At 46.7% G+C, this 11,397-nt stretch overlaps 1 protein-coding gene across 7 annotated transcripts; it reads right to left on the bottom strand.

The window, feature by feature from the left end:
- Window positions 1-3,308: 3,308 nt before the first annotated feature.
- On the bottom strand, window positions 3,309-11,396 carry LZIC (leucine zipper and CTNNBIP1 domain containing). 7 transcript variants are annotated; one of them, XM_069946553.1, is made up of 7 exons: window positions 11,354-11,396; window positions 8,373-8,480; window positions 7,536-7,671; window positions 5,746-5,844; window positions 5,171-5,266; window positions 4,529-4,610; window positions 3,309-3,662 (listed from the first exon to the last, which is right to left on the bottom strand). In XM_069946553.1, the coding sequence occupies exons 2-7, from the start codon at window positions 8,471-8,473 to the stop codon at window positions 3,604-3,606; spliced, it is 573 nt and encodes a 190-aa protein (XP_069802654.1). In that variant the 5' UTR covers window positions 8,474-8,480; window positions 11,354-11,396; the 3' UTR covers window positions 3,309-3,603. The 7 variants fall into 7 exon arrangements, with proteins under 7 accessions (XP_069802654.1, XP_069802658.1, XP_069802655.1 ...); XM_069946557.1 differs by lacking the exon at window positions 11,354-11,396 and adding an exon at window positions 11,119-11,347; XM_069946554.1 differs by lacking the exon at window positions 11,354-11,396 and adding an exon at window positions 11,090-11,347.
- Window position 11,397: the final 1 nt, after the last annotated feature.

The following is an 11,397-nucleotide window of genomic DNA, read 5'->3' on the forward strand; positions in this document are numbered from 1 at the left end:
CTCCCACCTGGACCCCGTCATTGTTGGGGAGGTTTAGGTTTGTCATCCTTGGACTTATTAAACAGGAATCCTTTCCCTGAAACTTTAAAATTTCCTGTTATCCTGTCGGGGACGAAAGGACTTTTTGTATTGTTTTTTGCCACCTGAAGAGTCTTGAGACCTCTGATAGGGGAACCCCTTTTTTCTATCAGATGCTTTCTCTAGTAAAGAATCCAATACGGGTCCAAATAGAAATTCCCCATTACAAGGAATGGAACATAACTTCCCTTTACAGGCAATGTCCCCCTTCCATGATTTGATCCACAGGGCCCGTCTAGCAGAGTTAGATAGGGACGCTGCTCTAGCAGACATCTTGATGGCGTCTACTGAAGCATCTGCAAGAAAATCAACTGCTTTGGAAAGAATAGGGAAATCTTCTATGATTTTGTCACTAGATGGATCATTAGACAGAGTGGATTTTAGATCATTTAACCAAACTCTGAGAGATCTTGCGACACTGGTTCTTAGGGCCCCTGTAGCTGCTTCCCATGTTTTTTTGTTATAAAAGTCCACCTTTCTGTCCATTGGGTCAGGTAAAGACCCCAGGTCTTCAAAGGGAAGACTGTTGATTTTTGCCACTTTAGCCACAGGAGTACCCACTGCTGGTGGTTTGTCCCAAGTACTACATTCACCTTCCTCAAAGGGGTATTTGCGCTTGAAGTATTTACGGTCTGGATTTTGCCACTCTTTTTTAATAATTGCTTTAATACTTTCATGTAGGGAAAAGGTGCGAGATTTTTTAGGAGCTAACCCCTCATAAAGTGCGTCTTCTGCTGTTTGGGCCCATTTAGTTTCTTCCATATTTATGGACACTCTAATGGCTTTAATTAACTGGTCTGTGTCCTCTATTGGGAACAGGGCCTTATTTTTAGGGCCGCTGTCTGAATCCTCATCTGGAGAGGACACTAGTTGTATTTCACCTTCTTCTGTATTATGTTCTCTAAAGGAAGAGAGGTCACAAACTGTATTCTCTTTAACGGCAGCTGAAGTAGAGGCTAAGGATACAGGAGCTGGCTGAGAGAGACTTTTAAGAGATAGCTGCACTTCATCTCTAACTATTCTCTTAATGCTCTCCGCTAAGGCAGAAGATTCTTGTGCTACCAGACTATTAACACATGAAGGGCATATGGATCTGGCATAAGGGATCTTGCACTCAGAGCATTCCTTATGATGTTTCTTTGATTCTGCCTTTTCCCCGGATCTAGAGCTTGTACGGGATCCCTACAAAGTAAATATACATTCCCATTAATAAAGGAAAAAAAAAAAAAGGGTTTGTCTCACCCAGTTGCAGACCCCTGTCCCCCAGGTACCGAGCTGGATGATCTGGAGGACTTGCGGCCATGGCGTCCATTATCTCCTCTCTCCGAGTGCTCAGACATGCTGGGAAGAGGGAGTGTTAGCTTTAATCCAGATGGCTAACAGGCTGGCTGGTGGGGAATCTCATTGCCTCAGACGCTGAAGGCATGTGGGACGCTGTCTGCCGCTTCCCCCCGACCTTTTGAGACAACGGCGAAACCCGGAAGTGATGTCACGGCGTACGCACGCCGACGTCAGCGCGCTACGCACAGCGCACTAGCTCCACCATGCCCCCACACCACCCCCAGCGCAAGCCCTCGACAAGCCGGGAGCGGCGGTGAGAAGCAGCAGCAGTCCCGACCCCCACCAGACTCAAGGATGCTGTCCGGAGACAAACTTATTCCACCAGGGAGCCCCACAAGGCAACAGCCACCGGAGGACCTGCAGCCGGCGTGGAAGAAGTATCGAAGATCTTCATCCCGGATCGGGACATGTATCACAGGCTTCCCATCCGCAGGACAGGAAACCTGAACTGAGGTGTGGAGAGGCGTGTCAAGATTTTATCTTCACAGGTTTCCTGTCCTGCGGTGGGAGGTCCTCTCCAGGGGTGCTGTCATTGGGCGTCAAGGTAAAGTACCATTATTCCTGCTGTTTGGTTTCACTAATAGCCCCTACGTCTGACCCCACTAACTTTTTCAGATTTGGAGCTCCTTTATTTCACATCGATGGGGGTGATTTATGGATGAATTTAAAGAAGTGCTCAGGTGAAATTTGTTTTTTTAATCAACTGGTGTCAAAAAAATATACAAGTATGGGAATTACTTCTATTTAAAAATCTCCAGACTTCCAGTACTTATCAGCTGCAGTATGTCGTGTAGAAAGTAGTGTATTCTTTCCAGTCTGACACAGTGCTCTCTGCTGCCATCTCTGTCCATGTCAGGAACTGTCCAGAGCAGGAGAGTTTTTTTATGGAGATTTGCTGCTGCTCTGAACAGTTCCTGACATGGACAGAGGTGGCAGCAGAGAGCACTGTGTCAGACTGGAAAGAATACACCACTTCCTTCGGGACATACAGCAGCTGATAAGTACTGGAAGATTTTTAAATAGAAGCAATAAACAAAGAGTCTCCCTAGGAGAGGATATAACATCAACCAACTATTACGTAAGCATAAAGCCTTTTGGATTCACTCTCTGCACATTAGAACAGCACGGTCTACATAGGGACTATGAAATTGCCCAATAGGAAAACATGGCGATTATCTGCCCAATCAGTCTGATTTGGGCAGATATTGCCCCATGTAATAAAGACAATGATCAGCCGAGGACCCAATCACTGGCTGATCATTGTCTTTCCATAGGTTAAAAAAATCATCGGCCACTGATCGCGCAGCACTACGTGTAATAGGAGATGTGCGGTCGGCGGCCGATAAAAGTGCAAAGAGAATAATAAAGCTATACTTACTTTACCTCTCCACACTCCCCGGTGTCCTTCCGGCTCACCACAGCCACTGTTAAAGCTTCTGTAGCTGTCTCTGCAATGACAGCTGCGGTGGTAGGAAACACAGGAGAGGCGGGAAGGACACCGGGGAGCGTTGAAAGTATTGATTTATTATTTCTTTCTCTGTGCAATAAAGACAATGATCAGCCAAAGAAACAATCGGCTGATCATTGGCCGCCGAACACTCGTCACTACGTGTAGTGGTGTCTGGCCAACGGCTGATGACAGTGTACACAAAATAAACGTTACGGTTAGACATACCTCCTTAGTGCTTTTCCAAGCTTCTGCCCGCAGCCGCCACTGGAACCAATCACTGGCCGAGACAGGACAGCAACACGACCAGTTATTGGCTGAGCAGCCTGTTACTCCAGAGATGGCCCTGAAATTCCAGCGGTGGCTATGGGACCAAGATAGACAGGCAGATAGATATATACACACACATCGACCTAGGCATCAGGCAATTCCCACAAAGAGGAACAATCACTATCATAATTTATTATCGTACACTTAGTCACATTACAAAAAAGAAGCCTAAGGAAAAAAGTGCATGGAAATGATACTGAACACTCCTGCGCATCATAAAAAAGATTAAAAATAAAAAATGCTACACGGACGGTGACGTCATAATCCACAGGATGGATCCTAGAAAAACCCCAGAGTATGAAAACTGCCGATACAAAACTGCACACGTACATCCCCCCCGATCATCACAATCCGCTTGGTGCAAAGTAAAAACACAGCCAGACATCGCCTGCGCTCCCTCCTGCCTCTCACTTCTTAGTGTTCTCCACCTCGATACTTGCCAGAGCCAAAACTTTGTCTCCAGATCCTGAAACACATGACAAAACTATGTTAACGTGAATAATAATCACCATACAAGTATTTCTTTCATGATATAAGATGACATTGCAGTTTGTATAACTTATTGGCAGAGAAGGTGATTGACAACCGTGTCTCTTATGTAACTACCATTTACCCCTTAGATGCCATAGTCTATATTGAACAAGGCAACTGCATTGATAGCCCCCTTCCTCTCTCAATCAAGGGGCGCCAATGATTCACAAAGGCTTCTAGGACCGCTATATATGTTTCCACAAAGCTTATATGGCAAATTTTTTATTAATCTTTTAATGAATTGGATCCAGAAGAAAGAAGAAACACAAGTCTTTCCCTAATATTCCTTGTAGGTATGGCTGTGCCCTACTACACAGAGCAATAATTGGCTGAATCAAGCCAATCAAGACGATGATCATTGGCTGATTGTGTCACAAAATCATTGGCCGCCGACCGTGCATTGCTACGTGTAATAGTGACATGTGGCCGACGGCAAACGATTGAATAATCTGACAGGCCTCTCAGCCAATTACTGGTCATGGCAGTCCTAGCCAGCGAATGGCTTAGCGCCTGTCCGCCCAGAGACCGCTCTGAAGCTGCAGCCATGGCTCTGGAAAGTGAGCAGAGGAGCATAGAGAAATAATGTATTACAGTTTAGGACAAGAACATTGCTAACGATTATGTGTGTGTATATATATATATATATATATATATATATATATATATATATATATATATATATATATATATATATATATATATGTATACACACACACACACCCCTTGCTAAACAGTCATCGAGCTGTGTAACAGGCCCAGTAAACGAGCGCTGATCTAGCGGCTCATCTATAGTACCCTTACCTAGGCCTTCTGACACCTTCTGAAACTGGCTGAGAGCCGCACCCGCGTTCTCTGATAAGAAAGCCTCATCCTCCGCAGTCAGCTAAACAGAAACACATAAGTGAGCGAATATTATGCCATCTCAATATGTCCAAAATTCTAAACCTATTTGTAATGCAATTTCCTGATACAGAGGTAAAAAATCCCCTACATAGACATCAGATGATACAATTCTGACTGTCTGCACTAACCACTAGAGCAATGTTTCCCAACTGATGGATTTCAAGCTGATGCAAAACTACAACTCCCTTTGGCTGTCTAGGCATGATGGGAATTGTAGTTTAGTAACAGGTGGAGGGCTGCAGGTACCCCATCCCTGCACTACAGCAACGATCCCTATTGGATTGCCAGCTGTTGCAAAACTACAAAGCCCATCATGCACTGGCAGCCACAGGGTTTCAAGGCATGATGTGGGTTATAGTTTTGCAACAGCTGGAGAGCCACAGGTTGGGAAACATTGCTCTAGAGTAAGTTCTCTGCATAAATCCATGCAGTGAGCTCCCCCCTTCTAGTCACTGCAGGCCACATTACAAGGCTGTTTTAAACTTCTCATATCGGGAGGGGAAACAGAATGAACAAAAAGGGATACCGTAGACATTTTACCTTCTCTCCCAGTTTCCGGAGAGCGGTCAGGATTTCTCCTTTCTGCTGCGTGTAAACGTCTCGGGCCAATTTACCCACCATTAAGTCTCGATCCATCTATAAAATAAGAAAGAGGGCTATTAGGCCGAGTCCACAAAGCATTGGCTTTAAAGGTGTATTTCACTCAAACATAACTTTTGATATGTTGCTGCCCATGGTGAGACTAACAATTCCTTCCATACTTGTAGCTTCTTTGTAATGCTGGGTGAATTAATCACAGTGAGTTCATAAGCAACATGACCTCAGATTAACCCTCCCAGTATTACAAAGAATCTACAATATTGCAGATAAAACCTGCCAGGGACTTGTTTATACCAGCCGTCTCAGAAGGGAGGGGGGAGGAGGGGGAGACAGAGAGAAAGGCTCACACACAAATTTTTGTGTTTTCAGCAGAAAGCAGCAGCTCAGAAGGGGGAAGGAGACTGAATAGATAAGTATGGAAGCAATTGTCAGTCTCACCATGAGGAGCAACATATAAAAAATTATGTGGTTACAGTGGTAAGACCTCACATGAAGACCCCCACCTGCCGACTTACCTCGGCTAACCGAGTCCTCAGCTGCCCAGGCTGCTTCTTAGCAAACATTCTGATGACTTCCGGGGTCTTGAAGGCTTGGCTGATGGCTGCCTGGATGGCCTGAACATAACATACAACATATTAGATTCCTAAATAGTGATGTCTGCGCAAAATATAAAGTGGGGAATCTGAACATTGGGGGGGCGGGGGGGGATTTCCCCTAATGAATAATGACTTGGCCTGAAATTATAGTACACAAAGAAAGAGCAATATGGTTATGTTACTGCTTCCAGTGCAATGTGGAGCTTAGTAAGCACAGAGAGTTATTTAATCCAACATGAATGAAGATGACAGGTTCTTGGTTTGCCATAGAAAGCAAAAAAAACTTGTTTCTAGGGGAAATCAGTCTAGTAAATGATAGATAGAGACAGAACACATAATGTGGGGCTTAGCACTTGCTTTGTGCATAGTCTGAGAAAGACACTGTACCTGAAGGGTAAATCAAGGACTTCCTCTCATCTCTTACCACCCATAAATAAAAGGGCAGCTGTCTGAGGTTTAAAGGGGAACTATCAGCAGGTTAGACAAATCTAAAATTCTGATAGCCCCCTAATGCGCACAGGGTGCTGAGGAGGAAGGTATGTCTCTTACCTTCTTCCTTGGAACTGTTCCCATGCAGTTAGTAGTTGAATCCACGGTCCAGAGCACCGTTAGTTGCAATGCTATGCCCCCATCAAGCTGAGGCGGTCCTCTCTTTCTAATGACCCATGGCGAGCCGGACTGGCGCAATGGAGCATGGCAGTGCTCCTAACGGTGCTCCTGGCCGTGGATTTAATTACTAATGGCATGAGAATGGCGCCAAGGAAGTAAAAGACATACATTCCTCCTTGGCGCCCTGTGTGCATTAGGGGCTATCAGCAGGTTTAAAGGGGTTATCCAGCGCTACAGAAACATGGCCACTTTCCCCCTACTGTTGTTTCCAGTTTGGGAGGAATTTTGAAACTCAGTTCCATTGAAGTAAATGTAGCTTAATTGCAAACCGCACCTGAACTGGAGACAACAGTAGGGGGAAAGTGGCCATGTTTTTGTAGCGCTGGATAACCCCTTTAATTTATCTAACCTGCTGATAGTTTCCCTTTAAGTTTCAGCGTACGCACTGCCCTATGTCTACAGTGCTGCAGTGTAATCTCCCCCTCCCTTCAGCTTCTTTGCAGGTCCAGCAGCAGTATTTAGTGCTTAGTGTAACCCTTGCTGTTCTGTTGATTCTTTCATTTCTGATTGGCATAGCACAGATGAGTACGTGCTATGTTGTAATTGCCATAGAAGTAAGGGAAAGAAAGCTGTGTGTGTGTGTGTGTGTGTGTGTGTGTGTGTGTGTGTGTGTGTGTGTGTGTATTACTGGCACACAGCTTAAAGGGCTTATCCAGCTTTACAGAAACATGGCCACTTTTGGCCTGAGACAGCACTGCTCTAGTCTCCAGTTCAGGTGCAGTTTGCAATTAAGCTCCTTTTACTTCAATGGAACTGAGTTTCAAAACCTACACCCAAACTGAAGACAAGAGCGGTGCTGTCTCTGGAAGAAAGTGGCCATGTTTTTCTAATGCTGAATAATCCCTTTAAATCAGGTCCCACCTCCTGACATGTAGAGAATAAGTTTTTGAAGGGGGCTGGTAGGGGACTCTAACTTGTGTCCCTCTAGCTGTTAAAAAACTACAGCTCCCAGCAGGCCCTGACAGCCTATGGCTGTGGTTCTGAAACAGCTATAGAGTCACATGTTGCCGATCACTGATTTACCTAATAGATTTCCTCACCAGCTGCATCCCGCCGAGCTCATCCACCAGCGTCATGTTCCCCGCGATAATCTTCTGCAGAGAGTCGTTGAATTCACTCAGCTGCTCCAGCGTCTCTTTCTTGGTTTCCTCATATTCATCTGCATCCAGCTCCTCTCTAAAAGAAAAAAGGCCCTATTACTCCACAGCTAGTTCAATGTTAGGAGAAGTCCTTCTGTTTTTAAAAATTCATCAGCTGGCAGGGGGGAATTTCATTACAAGTAGCTACTTACTTCTTCCCGTGCCCGTTGTGAGCGATGGGACTGGCCTCGGCACCCCTGCCAGAAGGCATTTGTCCCCGAGTTGTGATGACGTCACGACTCAGGGAAAAAGGCCTATCTCGGCAGAGGTACTGGCCGCTAAGCCAATCAGTGACTGGGGCAGGACACTGGGGCAGTCCATCAGCTGGGTTGTGATGTGTCAGTGCTGGAGTTTCCAGAGCCTGGCTGGGGTCCCAAAGGCTGATGCTGCCACTCATTACAGGCACGGGGGGAGGTAAGTTCACTTGTAATCAAATTCCCCCTGGACAAAAACGGAATGACCAACAACCATGCAATGACCAACAACCATGTAAAGCCAGGTGTCAAACTTGCAACCCTCCAGCTGTTGCTAAACTACAATTCCCATTATGCTAAAGCTTTGGCTGTCCAGGCATAATGGGAATTGCAGTTTAGCAACAGCTGGAGAGCCGCAAGTTTGACTCCCCCGATGTAGAGCAACCCGATTCATTCCCGTGAATACAAATCCTATACCCAATTCAGTGACAAGAAAACTAGTAAAACCAATGCTTCTTTAAGATGGCTGCCTGCAGTACGCTACCTGCATTCCTCCAAGTCTTGAAGCTGCTGCATCAGACGGTCGAGCTGCTCCTCCAAGTTCTGTCGGAGTTTACTGGTCTCGCTCTTCCCTCTTGACGCCATGTTGTCACTAAGGAGAGAGAATGATAAGTGTTATAATTCTCAGCAAGACTCACAATATAACCCAGGTTACATGCTGAAGTAACCCCAAGAAGTTACAGACTGCCTAATAACATGGATCAATATGGACACCTACAGAAATGCTGGTGAAACGTATGGCAATTCTACCTGGAGATCTGGAAGTTGGTACCATGCCCTCAGATACTGGGTAAGTACTGTGTAACCATAAGACTAGTGCTAGCCTGCTGATCCTGACTGGTGGTGGGGGGAGAAGCTGGCAGCTATGTGATGATCAGCATGTGAGGAGGGAGAGAGGGTTCCTGGATGGTAATAAGCAGCATGTGACGCCTGAGGAACTCTGCCTGAGGCTGGAACTACATCAGCCATATGGTGGAAGGAGGATCTTCCCCATCAGCTGTGATATATTACAGAGAAGTGGAAGCGTTTAGGATCCACAGCAGCTCAGCCAGAATGTGGAGACCACAAAAAGTTGCAGAGCGCGGTCACCAAGTGCTGAGGAGCATGGTGTATAAATGTCACCAACACTGCTGCAGAGTGCAAACCTTATCCGTGATCAGCACAAACACTGTGCTGGCAGGGAGCTTCATAGCTAAGCAGCTGCATGCAAGCCTTACATCACCAAGCACAATGCCAAGTGTCAGATGGAGGTGTGTTAAGCTGCTGCCACCACTGGACTATGCAGCAGAGGAGCATCTTGTGTCGGATCACACTTCTCTATCTGGTATCTGATGGAGGAGTCTGGGTTTGGTGATACCAGGAGAACGTTACCTGCCTGACTACAATGTACCAGCTGTAACATTCAGGGGAGGAGGGATAATGCTATGGGGGTGTTCACAGGATTCGGCCTAGCCTCTTTTGGATAAGCTACCACATCAGTGGAGACATTTGTCACTTCCATATTTGTAGGAAGAGTTTGGGTTCAGCTCTTTATGACTGCTCCCCAGTGCACACAGTGTGCTCCATACTGGGGGAACCTGGTGTGCTGGAACATGACTGCTCCCCAATGAGATCCATGTAGGGGGAGACTGGTGTACCTGAACATGACTTCTCCCCAATGAGATCCATATAGGGGGAGCCTGGTGTACCTGAACATGACTGCTCCCCAATGAGATCCATATAGGGGGAGACTGGTGTGTGGGAACATAACTGCACCCCAATGAGATCCATATAGGGGGAGACTGGTGTGTAGGAACATAACTGCACCCCAATGAGATCCATATAGGGGGAGACTGGTGTACCTGAACATGACTGCTCCCCAATGAGATCCATATAGGGGGAGACTGGTGTGTGGGAACATAACTGCACCCCAATGAGATCCATATAGGGGGAGACTGGTGTACCTGAACATGACTGCTCCCCAATGAGATCCATATAGGGGGAGACTGGTGTACCTGAACATGACTTCTCCCCAATGAGATCCATATAGGGGGAGCCTGGTGTACCTGAACATGACTGCTCCCCAATGAGATCCATATAGGGGGAGACTGGTGTGTGGGAACATAACTGCACCCCAATGAGATCCATATAGGGGGAGACTGGTGTGTAGGAACATAACTGCACCCCAATGAGATCCATATAGGGGGAGACTGGTGTACCTGAACATGACTGCTCCCCAATGAGATCCATATAGGGGGAGACTGGTGTGTGGGAACATAACTGCACCCCAATGAGATCCATATAGGGGGAGACTGGTGTACCTGAACATGACTGCTCCCCAATGAGATCCATATAGGGGGAGACTGGTGTACCTGAACATGACTGCTCCCCAATGAGATCCATATAGGGGGAGACTGGTGTACCTGAACATAACTGCACCCCAATGAGATCCATATAGGGGGAGACTGGTGTGCGAGAACATGACTGCTACATGACAGGTATATACCACAGGTGATACATGAGGGTCAGGTATATACTATAGGTGATACATAAGGGTCAGGTATATACTATAGGTGATACACGAGGGCCTGGTATATACTATAGGTGATACACGAGGGCCTGGTATAGACTATAGGTGATACACGAGGGCCTGGTATATACTATAGGTGATACACGAGGGCCTGGTATATACTATAGGTGATACACGAGGGCCTGGTATATACTATAGGTGATACACGAGGGCCTGGTATATACCACAGGTGATACATAAGGGTCAGGTATATACCACAGGTGATACATAAGGGCCCGGTATATACCACAGGTGATACATAAGGGTCAGGTATATACTATAGGTGATACATAAGGGTCAGGTATATACTATAGGTGATACATAAGGGTCAGGTATATACTATAGGTGATACATAAGGGTCAGGTATATACCACAGGTGATACATAAGGGCCCGGTATATACCACAGGTGATACATAAGGGTCAGGTATATACTATAGGTGATACATAAGGGTCAGGTATATACTATAGGTGATACATAAGGGTCAGGTATATACCACAGGTGATACATAAGGGTCAGGTATATACTATAGGTGACAGCCATGTGTCTGGCAGCTACCACAGGTGATACCCACGGGTCAGGCATGTAAGCTAGGTAAGATCCATGTGTGACACATGTGAGGAGACCAGTCCCCCTATATATGCCTGCCTGTACCTCACACAGCACACTGCTCCCTCACACACATTGTCAGTATGGGGTGTGTGCTGCTGCTGCTAGAAGACAATGAGCCGCCGCCTCCCTCCTCTGTACAGTAATATCCCGCAGAGCTCCGCCGTCCCCGGTGGGAGCAGTCACAGGACACCGCCGCCCCTCCCTTCTCTGTACAGTAATATCCCGCAGAGCAGTCACAGGACACGGCCGGCGCCCCTCACACCCGCTGCAGGTAACACACAGCGCCGCCACGTTGCTCCTCCCTACCTGACTCCGGGGCTGGCTTCACTAGAGGGGCGCGCACCCTGATG

Source organism: Dendropsophus ebraccatus, chromosome 12 (genome assembly GCF_027789765.1).
Source record: "Dendropsophus ebraccatus isolate aDenEbr1 chromosome 12, aDenEbr1.pat, whole genome shotgun sequence".
In the NCBI taxonomy this organism is placed as follows: domain Eukaryota; kingdom Metazoa; phylum Chordata; class Amphibia; order Anura; family Hylidae; genus Dendropsophus; species Dendropsophus ebraccatus.

Bases quoted from the DNA above. Each gene is read 5' to 3' on its own strand.
- LZIC (XM_069946551.1), bottom strand. From the start codon at position 10,349: ATGTTCTCGCACACCAGTCTCCCCCTATATGGATCTCATTGGGGTGCA. The intron at 8,481-9,576 runs GTACACCAGGCT...CTCTCTCCTTAG, and splicing joins TGGGGAGCAGTCATGTTCAG to TGACAACATGGCGTCAAGAG. The intron at 5,267-5,745 runs GTAAGTCGGCAG...CTTATTTTATAG, and splicing joins TGAGGACTCGGTTAGCCGAG to ATGGATCGAGACTTAATGGT.